Source organism: Nicotiana tabacum, chromosome 19 (genome assembly GCF_000715075.1).
Source record: "Nicotiana tabacum cultivar K326 chromosome 19, ASM71507v2, whole genome shotgun sequence".
NCBI lineage: Eukaryota > Viridiplantae > Streptophyta > Magnoliopsida > Solanales > Solanaceae > Nicotiana > Nicotiana tabacum.
Genome location: NC_134098.1, coordinates 90,564,030 through 90,578,494, shown reverse-complemented (window position 1 = coordinate 90,578,494; position 14,465 = coordinate 90,564,030). Strand labels below are relative to the sequence as shown.

Here is a 14,465-nt window from a genome sequence, read left to right as displayed (position 1 = left end):
AGATATTAAGAAACAATTACCTTCTTTTTTCTAAAGTTGTCCTTGGAATAAAGAGCCTAAGAGTATTTGTTATATATTTTAATAAACAAATTAAGATTAATATGGTAATTTTATTATTAATTAATGTCAAAGGCAAATTTTATAATATGTGTGAAAATAATCAAAAAAAATATTAATTAAAGTGAACCGGAGGGAGTATCATTCTTTCGCTTCTTGATATTTACTTTATATGAATGTTGACCTAACATTTTAAAATGTCGGATGCGTTGGAAATCAAATTCTTTTGTCCAACTTGAAACACGCACCTTCTCTCCACCGCTTGACTATGTAGGCAACTTTTTATTGCTCATTGTTTGCCTACATCTTCTATACTCGTTTCCTTAGTGCCAATTGCCCTAAAGCCAATGTGGACGTCATTTATTTTGGACCATACTTCCTCTCATTTTTAAAAATTAATCCTTTTGATAAAAATTAAATTAAATTAAATTTCAAAATATTTAATATTTTTACAGAACAAGAAGCCATTTATCATCTCTTTATTTGCAGATCTATCCTTCCTGCTCCAATATAAAGTGTTAGCCAAGTAATACGTTTGAGGGAGAGATAAAAGATTAGAAAAATACTCCTATAACTAAGTGGTGCAAAAACCATTAAAAACGGAAAATATGAATCAAAGCGAGTACTAAAGTAATGATTATTAAGTTCAGGTAGCAGTATTGAGAATAAGATGTTTTCAGTTCATATCTTACGAAGTAGGAATTTGTGTGAAAATTAAACGCGGAGTGCTTCTCACTGTGTGTTGAGGTTATAGATTCCAGGTCCAGTGCTAAATATTCTGTCACATATTTCTCCAAATTCTTTACCTAGGAAGAAGGTACATATATTAAAATTACTAACTACTACATAACTATATTCTCCCAAAACAACCTGTCTAAACTAATCTCTTTCATACTCTTACAAGTTGGAATCTGGGAAGCAAATTCTTACACATTCACAGGAAACAACACGCGCGCTCACACACCACAGAGAGATACAGAGATGAAAACACTAGGAAGTTCCAGGAAGTGCTGAATGATTGTCTAATTAGAATTTTACATATATATACACGAGTTCTTTTTTCTCTTCTTCCTTGACAAACAGTGGAAAAAGAAAAGAACGAAAGATTAGAGCATGTATACAGCTGATTAGTGGGAAAGAAATCATTTCCGAAATCTTCTGACAGAGAAGAATACATGAGCTGGGAGCAGATGTGTTGCAAAAATGCCAAACAAGAACCAGGACTAGTCATCGTTCTCTTGCTCTGGCCACCGTTACTATAGGGTGTTAGCATTAAAAATTTTGTCAAATAACATCAGTTCTACACCTGTATTGTCAGGCTGTTGATCCGCGGTTATGTTGTATTACGTGTGTTCTCAAACTACAGTCTTTAACCTGGTCCACAATTCATAATATTAATCATAATCTGAGTAATGCAGAAAAGACCTACACAGAAGAAGAACACATGAAATGGCTGCTGCTGCATTACCTGCATTGTTGCTATCATCGACAAGAAATCTTTGCACTGTTCAAGAGAAGCCTGCTCTTTGGCAGCTACTTTGGCAAGTTCACTTACCAAAGAATTTAATTCCTCCACCTGAAAAGGACACACTTTTTAGGCATCCACCAAATTATCACACAAGTCTATCATATTTCTTAAAAGTAAATCTTCTTTTGCTATCAAAACAACTAAGTTTTTTAGAAAGTTACAATAAAAGTACAGCTCGTCTGTTGTAGCAGATTACTACTAATATGCACCAGCAGTTCAGTTGGAAGGAGGAATTGTGCTACTGCTGGTAACCTCAAGATACATATCACGAGAACAGATAATACCCAACTTTCAAAAATCAAAGTACAGACTTTTAACACAGGAAGCTTCAACAGATACTTCCACAACCCACATATTCATCACTGTTTACAGTCTTGAACAAGTAATGATCCTTATATGTCATCTACTTCCATCATACAATAACAAGAGCTGTATTGCAACTACACCAGAATTCATTCCATTACGAAAACAAAAGCAGGTTATATATACATCTCCAACAATGGATAACATCATTCCATATGTTTTATTTATTCCGCAGGCAAAGCAAATCTAGGTAATCCTTAAATGAACACCACAACCACTTATTCATATATCAAAGATGCCTATGTTACATTACTGTTAGACAGAAGTCAACAGAAAATATCTAATAGTCAATTTGACACTGCTACAGACACAAGTAATGTTCGTAACTTCGTATATATTCACCAATTCAAAAGGACCCTGAAGAGTGGGTACACAACAGAAGAATTACACTCAACATTATAGTTAGTCAAGGTAGCAAAGCGATAAACTTCCATTAGACAGGCAAATTGCAGACAATAGAGAGGCATTGCCGGTGGAATTACTAATAAAGGGGACACATGGAATTTCCTGGGATGGATCTTTTAAAAGAATTATTCAGGACGGAGAATGGAGAAAAGACCATTTTCTTCAAGCAACATATAGCCTAGTGACAGCGGAGGGACATCCAGGATGGTGTTGAGGGGCCTGGGTTAGACTTGTTCCTTGGTGAGATTGCTTTGTCTAGACGATAAGGGAGGAGAGGAATTCATGTGGAGACCTTGTAATTCTCTCCTTTGTACTATGTACAGTACCCTCTTGGTACTGATATTTAATAAATTTACCTTCATCTCAAAAAGAGAGGGAGAGAGGAATCATGTGGTGAAATATTAGCAAGACGGGGGCACCAAAAGGGTAACCTTCTTTACGTGGCGGTCACATGGAATCTTATACGGTGCAAAACTTGAGGGATTGCACATTGGTAAGATGGTGCCGTGTGTGCAAGAAATGTGGTGAGACTACTTGCTCTTCCCCGGACCCTACGGTAATGCGGGATTTTTTGTGCACCGGGCTGCCCCTTTACTGCTTGCTCTTCATTGCAAGTATGCAGATGGGTTATAGAATTTGGTGTACTTGATGTTTAACATTTCATGGCTGCTTCCAGGAACAGTTGCTAAAGCCATTTTGACAAGGGGATTGAGCAAAACTAGAAAGAAAAGTCAGTCTGGGAATAGCACTTTCATGCATCTTGCAGAGGACTGGGGAGATACCAAAATTAACAAAAGAGTTAGATGGGTTGAGACGATGTGAAAATCAAGAGACACAAAATCTTTTACTTATACTTCTGGTGTAAAGAACACATTTCTTTTTGTAAAGATGGTTAGATTTTTCTGAAGCCTAATACTAGATACTTCTATCTATTCAACTTTTGCCACCTTCTTTATGTCTATTAATGAGATGGTTATTCTGACTTATAAAAGGGCAGCCTGTGTACTAAGCTCCCAGCTCCAGCTACGCCCAGGTCAGGAAAAGGATCGGACCACATTGGGTCCTATGTACACAGCCTTACCTCAGATTACTTTAATAGGTTGTTTCGGCGGCTTGAACCCGTGACCTCCGGGTCATACGGTGGCAACTTATACCGTTGGGCCAAAGCTCCCCTAGTCATTAGATTACAGGATTGGCTGAAGGCAACTAGCATAGAGTGGAGGCGTAGTTTTAGTTGTTTGTTCTATATCTGAATAACAGGATTGGGCAGTCATTAGGCTACAGTAGTTATCCCATTTCTGCAACAATTAAGCTGGAGTTCCAGATCACTTGCCGCACAAACTAGCTGTTTCATTGAATTTCTTGTACATGGAACTGGTTTGGGAACCATCTAGATCCTAAGGTGTCAAAAGCACTGCTAGACTACAATGTGTTAAAGACAGTATTTTAAAAAACAGACTATCCTATTGTTTACAGCTTTAAATTTTTGAATGAGGTGGTTCGCAAAATTCAATACTTTTTCTTGGTGTTGCTTGTATACAATCAAGAAGACATGATGCATGTGATCCTTATCAAAAAGACTTGATGCATATGAAACTTAGAACTGAATAGAGTTTATTCTGGTCGGAAACCATGTTTCATCACTAATCCAGCTATTACTTTCTATTTTTTTGGTTTGTTGATAAAATCTAATTCCAGCTATTATTATTTTATAACGAATGACTTTATGCATATTTCTGTCAGACATTGGCTGAACTAATTTCATCCTTTTCCAATTCCAAAGCGAACAAGTGAACTCATGCAGTCTGCTTTCGACCTTTTATAGGTCCAAATGCACTACAATTACTAACTTATGTTATTAAGTAGATTTTTTGGTCTAGCCTTCAGTCAAGAACTGGAGTTCCAAGTCTAACCATTGTGTAATCAAGTGCGCAAGCCTCCAGGTAGTAATTTAATCAACCAAATGCTCGAGCAACATGGCAAGTGGAATCTAAATTTCACAAGGTGAGGTTCTCAAATTTTTTCCTTATCCTCCACCAAATCTTATGTTCATGTATTTGTCCTTCATTTTTTATTCTGCTTTATATTCCAGCTTACTTGACCCTAATGTTCATATCTTGTATGCATGTATTTGTCCTTAATCTTTGCGGAAGATACTCGTGTCCAAAACTCATTGTTTCTCTAGTTTATGTTGGTTGGTTACAGATTCTTACTCAACTTCATTATTTTCTAGTCCTACCAGTAAAACTGCAAATTGCGTTCACGACAGGGTAACATTTCTGCTAATTGCCAGGAAGGCAAATTGTCTCTTCCAAATTGCTTGTTCAATTCTTTCTAACTTTATGTACAAATTTACAACTATCTCATGCAACAGACCTCCTCGGTCTACTTGGCAAAATCATTTCATTCAAAACAATGAAATTATCAAAGAATGAGCAATCTTTTAATATCTTACTTTTTCCCCTAAACAAAATTGCAGACAATTGACATCAGTTTCTTCTATCAAGAAACCATGATTCTAACAGATCAAATCCAATAAAGCTGCCTAATGATTTTTACCACTATACTGCATTCTACAGCTCTGGAAACAAAGGTTTTCAACACAAAGACTTCTCTTTGTAATATTTTCCTTGTCTTTCCTAATTCCTTTTTTTTTTTTTGATGAAGTAAATTCCTAATTCCTTTTTCTTATCACTTCACTCCTTTCATGAGTTTTGAGAAGTTGGCTTGTTAGCTGGAAATTGATCTTCTTTCCTTTCTTTTCATTTCCTTATAATTTTCCTGTATGATGTTGTAACTCTGGAGATTTAAAGGGTTGCCCCGTTTACCTCTCTCTTCCCTATTTTTCATTGGGATCACTATGAACTATTACAAATTCCAAGTAATAAGCTACCTAAACTAAGTTCCTTGTTATTATTTAGAATCTCTTATGGAATCCTCCAAGTAAAATACTGCTTTTACTGCAGTACTTTTAACAATACGCCTTGATCCTATAATGATCGGCAGCACCAGCAAAACCTGAGAAATCATCTTGTTAAAGGAGTTATTCTGAATTACACTGAGATGAAAAAGAAAATGCAGCTTCCTTTGACTTGGCTTTTCTTTTATTACTTGAGACGAGAATAAAAGGGCACAATGGAAGAAAAAAATCTATATAGGCGATACCAATTTTTTAGATTAAGTCTTAGTCATGTTAGTATGTTTACCTTATAGGTCCAACGATTTCTAGAGTCCTTTAGTCCTTTGTTCTTATTTTTATTTACGTTATATAATTTTTTTTTTTGATTTGCACCGGGTGTCCGAGTCTCTTTGAGCCCCCGACTAATCCAGGGGGTGCACAGGCCCTCGGCAAGGAGTTTCCCGTGCACCACGGTTAATTCAGGTTTTACCCAGTCCGATGGCCCTCAGAAATCGTTTGCACCCAGTGGGTATCGAACTTGAGACCTTGAAAGGGAGCAAACCCCAAGGCTCAAGTCAATTACCACCAGGCCAACCCCTGAGGGTTTACGTTATATAATATTGAACGGAGATCAACTTAAATGGAGCGCCACAGAAACTGATGATTCATATATTGAGGAGCAGTTGTTAGATGAGAGAGAGATAACAAAATCTGAAGAGGATCCATTCCATATCAGAAAGAGCTCAATATAATATTTGTGACATGGGAACAACTCTATTGCTATTCAATACAAACTTCAACAACAGTTGTGAGCTACTTGATAAACAATATTCTATGTTGCTTAAATATCCTAACAGCTTTATCAAAAGCAAAAGAAAAATGAAGAGGAACCAGTACACTCACTACGCATTAACTGAATTCACGGCAACAGTCACCATTAACAGAAAGATAGCTAGATGAAAATGAGGTTACCTTGCCAAAAATGGAACCGACTGAGGATGCCATTGCCTGCATCACACCATGCGCTGAACTAACAGCATCCTTCAAGTTTTGGATGTCAACCTGTTGTTATTGACACACAGATTACATTAAACTATATGTGACCTCTTATGAAAAACAGAAACGAAGCCTAAAACCAAAATATAATGTGTCACCCAATAACATACATGAGCTCCTCCAATGACCGGTAGACGGAGAGTGCTCGCTTTCAAGGCTTCAATTGCTCCAAGCAGTGAGATGGAGTGTTCTTTATCAAATGAAGACCAATCTTCTAAGGACATCATCTACAGAAGAAAAGAATCAACTTAGCTCACAATAATCATATCATGCCTACAGTTATTCTCTCTGATAACTACTACAAGACCACATCAACTAGATCAACTGGAAGACACTTTCTCTCAGAGTCTCAGACACTTATTCAGAATAACAAATTGCAGTTGATATAAACAGTCAGACTTTCCGATTAGGAGTGGGTTTCCAGATGAATTGGCTCTACTTTGGCTGAAAACTGACGAGGATGGCACCATATATGAAACATAAAAAAAGATAGTATTTGAGCTGAGAAAATATAAACCAACTGAGACGAAACTGGATGCATTTTTAGTTGCAAATTGTATTCACGAATGATGTATTTCAGGGATTTTATTCATATATTGAAGGTGAAAGCTAGAATCTAATTGTTGCCCGACTGCAGAAAATCAGAGCAACAAGGCAAACACAGAGGAGTCTGGTACTCGCTGCCGGAGTAAGGAAAAACATCAAACAAGTCATTGACTACTTTTAGAGTAATTTTACTCCTGCAAAAAAATGAAGTACCACAACACTCTTGTAAATATGAACTTATAAAACAGAAGGAATTGCATTGCTACATGCACAAGCGAAGATTAGAAGGTGAGCTTTCCAACAGAATGAATGGGGCAAAAACTTAAGAACATATAGCAAGTTACTCTCATTCTGAATAGCAAAGCAAAGAAATTAAAACTATCAATTTTGAAATCCGCTCTTAGGGGTGAGAGAAAGCTTGAACAGTAGATAATTGTGTTAGGTAGGGTAATCTGTCACTTATGTGAACTTATGCAATAAGCATCCCATGTATCAGTAAGAAACGGAACAACTCCCATAAGTCAGAAATTGTCCTAAATTATATTTTGGGTTGTTCCTAAAACAAATGCACTCCCTAAAAGAAACTTTTCCTCTCACTCTCAATACTCTACTACGAAAAGTTCATAAGAAACCAACTAAAATGGGTTAAAATTCCTCGGAATGTTAGAGTTGCATTTGGTGTCAGCTAGAAAGGAGCATAGAATATTTCCATTCCGGATGGGCCTGACACGAGTAGAGTAGTCAATAAGATTCATGGGCAAAGTTAAGAGGCAAATGTCAAAAGGTCAACAGCATCGCTCATATTGAGATGCTCATTATTAGTATTTGCTGGGCAATATAAGATTCATGTTATGCATGCCATAGAGAGGAGTGCAAAGGAAGATGGAAAGTGAAGACAATGCAAAGGTATTAGATGAAACTAGCTTGGGTTTCAATGAGTCCAGGGATCAAACATGATGAAATAGCAGAATATCCAACTGACATTTGAATACAATATAACTTTAAGGAAATTTGAAAATATGAAGGACCTGAACTGGTACCACTGGCACATTCCAATTATAGTCATGATTCATGGATGATGCGTTAGAGGGCTTCTTTTCATATGCCAAAAGAGGTAGATCAAGCAGCACCACAATTCAATAACTATCGGCAGAGGAAGGAGGATTCTTTTAAAGGATAATAAAATAAAATTTTGAGATATTAATGGGGTATTGACAGTGAAAGGCAAATTAGGATTAAGTTAAGTAGCAGCTATGCTTAATAATCAAACAAAAAGAAACAGGAGAGAAAAGGCAATTATTGAGCTCAAAAGTAAAGCAGATACCAAAAGTGAAAATAAAGCTCATCCTGAAGTGCAACCAAACTATGTTAATAGAGGGCAAAGTTTTTCTTAGCCTTCTCAATAAAAAGAGGGGCAAAGTTAGGCTGCATCAGGCTGGCTGATTTTACCTTGTAAGGAATATCTTTTCAACGGAATATGAAATAAGCATGAAACCAAAAGATGATATCACCCAAAAATCCAGCAAGAATTTATAATATGGAAAATGTACCTAGGGGAACAAAGAGCTGGTACCATACCTGTCCCTTTAAAATGGAAGCTAGCTTCAATTTCTGCCTCAGCAACTGTAGCCTGTGTCTTTTCTTAGTGATTGTATCACGTAAATCTGATATTGTTATCCATGCGTTCCACAAAGTTTTCTGCAAAAAGTACAACATTTTAGCTTATAAAATGGGTAGGGATCTTGTTTATCAATCAGCATAAACTTATTAAAGGAACTAAGATAAGACCTTCAATCTTTATAACAACCTAGTGAATTGAAGCTATTTTCAAGACGGCTTGAGCCAAAAGGAAGGATCCGATAGAAGCTTTCTAAGAAAAGAACTGCATAACCACTGGATTGATCAACATTAACAGATAGAATTTCAGTAAAAGTTACCTATCTCAATTAGCAAGTGAGAAGAACAATGACCAAATCGATGACAATATATATGAAGTCTTATAACTTCAGTTAAAAAATTCTCTTACAACATCTCTTATCCACAAACTAAATATTGAAGGTTTAATTCATATAAGATCAGAAAGCAAGAGAGTTCCTTGCAAGGCAATTTGGCCTAACCATGCTCCTAGCTACGTAAACTTCTTTGTTTGGACAGCAGCTTGAGACACAATTTTAACAGTTGATAATTAGATAAGAAACAAAACAATACATATCAGCTGGTACTTTTTTTGTGCAAAGAAACTAGTGAAGATATTAATCATTTTCTCATTCTCCGTAAGATCGCCAACCAAGCAGTGGAATTTCTTTTTGCAACTTTTTGGTGCTACCAAGACAATGCCTAGGACTGTTATCAGACTATTCAATGATGGAGGGGACAGAAAAGAAGAACCAGCGGAGCAGAGCTTGGAATGTAGTCCCACAAGCAATTATATGGATTATATGGAGAGAACAAAACCGAATGAAAATTCATGGAATAGGTAAAACGTTTAATCAAATTCTAAAACTGAACTTTATTTTATTTTTGGAGTTAGCATGAGTTGCCCGCATGTATAGATAACCGCCTGCATTCTGTAGATAGAAATGTCAATCACTAAAGATCTATTACTATTAGGTATGTGCTTTTCTTATCCCTAGAAGTCATTTATACCCTACCAAAGGAAAATTCATGTAAGAGGAATGATTTGAAGTACTTGTTCACATAGCTCTTCTGCGAGGTATGAAAGAATCTGAGCTCCCTTGTTCTTATTTCTCACATCCCACAAAATTTATAAGGAAAAAGAATAAAATCAGGGGGAAAACAGTTTGAAGTTGAAGGGGTATACACAACAAACCAATCAATCAACCTACACCTCCATTCCAAGACAAGTTGCAGTCTGCGATACAAATCCTCTACATATTCCGCTATATTTAGGCCCAGTTGAATTTAATACTAGTAAGTAATCCTTAGGGGTACACGCAACACATTATAGTGAAATATTGATATCGATTTAAGAGATTCAAACTTTACAGTGAAAAGTATAGCTTTACCTCTGCATTGTGTTTTTGCACCAGCAAAGTTGCTTCAGTCGTAGCATTTACAAAGCGCCATTGTAAGTGTCGATTGTACAGAAGCCGCAACAAGTGTGCATCAACAATTCGATTTTCGCCAACCTTCCCCCTCCGAACATCAACAGCAAAACTAAGAACTGAAGGGGTCTCAAGGAAGTTACTATTAATAGTGCTAACCACATTTCTGACACGTGATGGACTAGGCATTCCTCTGGAAGGAGATGACCCAATAAGCTTACTAGGAGATGCAGACCGAATGCTTCCACGAATAGGCGATGACATTGTTCGCGGGGACGATATTGGGACATCACTAGAGTACTTTCTCAACTTCGGTGGCACAACCAATTTGGAACCTGGACTTGTCGATAAAGGCGACCCAGGATCCTGCAACCTCCTCAACCTACTATTTGTTTCTTGCCAAAACCTAGCAGAAACAACAATGCCACGAGGCACGCCGCGTATACGTGAACTCCCACCACACTCCTGCACTCCTGAAGTACTACCAGAAGAAACACTATCCGTGTCAGATGCAGTAAGATCAGAGGGTAGAGACGACTCATTATGTACGTCCTGAGGTTGTTCAACAGCCTTCAAAGCCGGCTCAGCATTTCCCAAATCAAGACTCAACCTTCCATCGAATGAAGCCCTCCTTTCATCAATCATAGATTGCTGCAGTGTCCTAATTACATTCCCAGATCCAATAACCTTGTTTCTATCCCCATTATTATTACTACAATCTAAGCTCCTCGCCAGCGGATTCCCCTGCCTAGCCCTCCCCGGCCAACGATGCTGATCAATAGGCTTAGAATTCTCCAACTGATCTGCCCCACCATAATCAGCTCTCCCTCTAAGAGGAGTAGTAGTACTACCACTACTAGTACTCCTCCTCCTCTCAGGTGTTCCTTTCCTTAAACTACTCAAATTAGGAGAAGGTGGAGCCACCTTAGTCTTACTTACAGGTAGTGAAAAGGTTTCACCTTGAAATGAAACTGATAAACTCCTAGTAGAAGTCACCAGCAGCTTTGTTGCTGCAGAAACTTCACCTACATTACTGCTTACTTTAGAATCAAGATCAGGTGTAAGAGGCCTAGAAACCGCAGACGACCGTCTCCGGTCAGTCACTGAAACAGATCTTTTGGGACCTGAAACAGGAGTAGTAGTATTTGACAAATTTCTTGAAACTAAAGGAGAAGGGAATCGTCTAGTACTAGAAGAAGTTGAAGTTGAAGATAGTGAAGAAGAATTAGAAGAGGAAGTGGAAGGAGAAGGGGACATGTAACGAGATTGGACAGTTCTTGATTTGGGTCTTTTAAGGTTAGCAGCAACTCCAACTCCATTATTGTCTGGTAACAATGGAGGTCTTCTTGAAGGCTCATCTTTGGGGTTTTGTCGGCCACTTGTTGAAACAGCAGCCACCATCATCTCACACTCACACACACACACAGTAACTCTCACTCTTTCTCTCCAAAATGGGAAATTCAGCTCTCACATTGTATTTTCAAAACAAAATACACTTACCCATTAGCTGTTTCAGTGTCGCCATGGCCTAAATCCTGCAAAGAAAGATCAAGATTCAAGAAATTCCACCATAACTCAAAACCCCATTATGAGTTTCTGATAAAGTCCTCATTTTTTCAAGATTTTACAGCTCAAACAGCACTAGTTTTAAAGCAGAATAACTTTAAAACAGAGAAATTAGAGAAGTGGTTTTCCGGTGAGAGTAAAGGAGGAGGAGCAAAGAGGTGAGTGAAAAGGCTCAGATTTGGGGGTACAGAAAATTGGTACATCCTCTTTAGGCTATTGGGTGGTTTTGGGGTTTTGTGAATCTTTGGAAAGACGTTACGCTAAGCAAATCATAATTTTGTGTTTCACTTATTTCTTAATGATTTTTAATGTGCTTTGTTTATTTACACAGTAATGTGTATGTATTTGGTAATTAGAAAATGATTATTTTGCTTTGTAATTAAATCATCATTTTGTTTAAGTTGAGAGGTTGTTTGTATTATAAGAGGCGTGACTATCTTTATTTTTGTCTATTTGCGAGTGGAGTTCGTAGGTATTGATGGAGGTGTCCCAACTCCACATAAAAGCTCTCCCATACTTGAAATGCAAGTAATTACTTTAATATTTTTTGCTTTAGTATATTTTGTCCCTTTCCTCAATTACGAATATGACATATCAAAACAAATAATAATACTACTATAACAATAACTACAACTCCGTTACACTTGCTGGATAATTTTATGTATGGTCATTTAATTTTTAGTATATTACACTAAAATTAATTATTATTATAACGAAAGAATAACTCATATATGTATATATAAATTGTGAAATTGCTATATTTAATTTGACACCTCAATTGTTTTTTTTCCTTCTTATAAGTGGGTCAAAAGTGCTATTTTTAATTTTTTAAGAGGTGACACTTGGATTTATGTAGTATGAGTTGTTAAAGCAACCTTTTTGGCATTTCAGACCGAATTTTAGCATTTATTGATGTTTTTCATGTACTGTATTATATTATGCATAATTTAGTTTTTCTTTTTCTTTTTTTTTCATTACAAAATTTAGTTGTGTGATTTTAACAAACTGACTGAAAAACTGAAAGTTGGATAATTGTCATTAGACTAGTACAGTAGTTAGTAGATGATAACCATTCAACTCTTTCTAACACCAGTTGTTGATCTTTTTATCCAATTGTTGGGGATTTGCATTATGTATATTACTTGTAAAGTTGTAATCATTTAAATTACCCTATACAAAATTTGCGCCATTAACATTTTTTGTTAGGCAACCGCGGAAGCTATATTTATATTGCTATATGACAATCTAAATTACTCCTATTTCAACTTCTTTTAATAAATAAATAAAAAGTCCTAGTATTAAAGTTTTTTAAGACTTGGATGTCAAATCAATCAAGAAAATTAAAAAAGAGAGAATCTTTATACCAAAGGCCCCAGTTATATTATACTACTAAGAAGTTAAGTTACAGGGCTATAGCCCCATAAATAGAAATTTGGACAACTCAAATTAACAAAAAGCCCTAGTAGATTCCATTTTGCTCCTAGAGGTCATGCTAATATATTCGGTAGACTTTTTCTTTTTAATTAACTACCTACAATGTAGTTGGCGCAAAGTTATAGGTTAACTAAGATAAAACAAATTTCCTAGTTTGACCATTAAAGTAGCCCCTTGAACTACTAACAACAATTGTCAAAAGATCTAACAGTAATAAGAGGCAAGAAGCCAAGGAATCTTTGTCCCACAATTGACTGTTCTTGGATTTTTAGGGCTTAATTTTTTAGCAAAGAAAACGCAAAATACAGATGTGGGTTTTTACTTTTTAGAGTTTAATTTTTGTACAATGTCTACACTATGAGGTTAAATTGGTTTGCAACAATAAATAATTTTTTATGTAACACAAAATTGAGTAATAATTTGTTATAACCAATTCAATTAAACCGTAATATAAGAACATTATTTAATACACTAATAGTGTATATAACTTAAAATTGGGTTTGTAATATTTTGAGAAATAAGACAAAGACAAACACCAAGATAGAGGTACCACAAAGAATGAAATCGATGGATATCTCACTACAATTCAAAGGCTTTAAATCTCTATGTCGTATTTGCATGTGAGCATTGCTAATTTTAGTGAAGTTCCAACTCTGTAATCTCAAGTACATATATAGTTCATGTGTATCAGTAATAAGTGTATGCCAACTTTTTAAGTTGAGTGTCAATTGTCTCTGTTTAAAGTTGTTCATGTGGATAAGGTGTCTTTTTCACTGAAACATTCCCTTTACTTCTATATGTGATTGGATATCTACTGCAATGCTTTCAATATTCATGTATTCTTGCATTAATACATCAAGTTTTTTACACAGACAATCCACGCATTTCAAGTTTTGTAACGTAGTAAACATGCAAGATTTTCCTATATATAGTATCAACACTGATAAAAATTTGCTGACAAAACTGATTATTTCACGCTAGCCATCATAGGTGGAGTTGATCAGTTTCTTAAAAAATAATTTTCAGCACATCCTGCAGTGGATAACATGAAAGAAACTGTATATGATATGTACATATGTTGTTAAAGTAGATGCCATTTAGTAAGTTATTTGATCCTGTATTATACCACTTGCAAATAATACAAAGCATATGAAGTATTAATTTAGTAGAAGTATTTAAAATTTTAAAGCCACCATAACTTCAGAACGTACAATAATGTACATTATTCACTTACATACTAAATTATGACAATAAATTGGCATCGCTTAACATAAAATTGGGTGTAGCCCACATATATAGTAATTCCAAAGTTGGGATATAGGAGGGTATAAAAGATTACCTGAGGAGAAATAAAGTGAATAGAAATTGGAGCATCAAAGAAGTTTGAGGATGAGAAGGAAGTAATTAAAGAGTCAAATTGTACCAAGGAATATTGGGAACTTGAAAAGACATCCTTGCCTTGTAATCTTTGCAAACAAAAAGTTATGCTTCAAAATGTTTTTGTTATTTGTGGAGTTCGTAGTACTATTAATTGGAAAGCTCTAAG

The 14,465-nt window shown here is 35.9% G+C and overlaps 1 protein-coding gene across 1 annotated transcript; it reads right to left on the bottom strand.

Moving 5' to 3' along the window:
• Positions 1–1,059: 1,059 nt before the first annotated feature.
• LOC107798609 (QWRF motif-containing protein 2-like) lies at positions 1,060–11,696 on the bottom strand. Its single transcript, XM_016621631.2, has 6 exons — positions 9,881–11,696; positions 8,433–8,552; positions 6,419–6,535; positions 6,225–6,314; positions 1,526–1,633; positions 1,060–1,431 (listed from the first exon to the last, which is right to left on the bottom strand). Exons 1-6 carry the CDS (start codon positions 11,321–11,323, stop codon positions 1,372–1,374), a joined length of 1,938 nt encoding a protein of 645 aa, XP_016477117.1. The 5' UTR covers positions 11,324–11,696; the 3' UTR covers positions 1,060–1,371.
• Between the last annotated feature and the right edge of the window lie 2,769 nt (positions 11,697–14,465).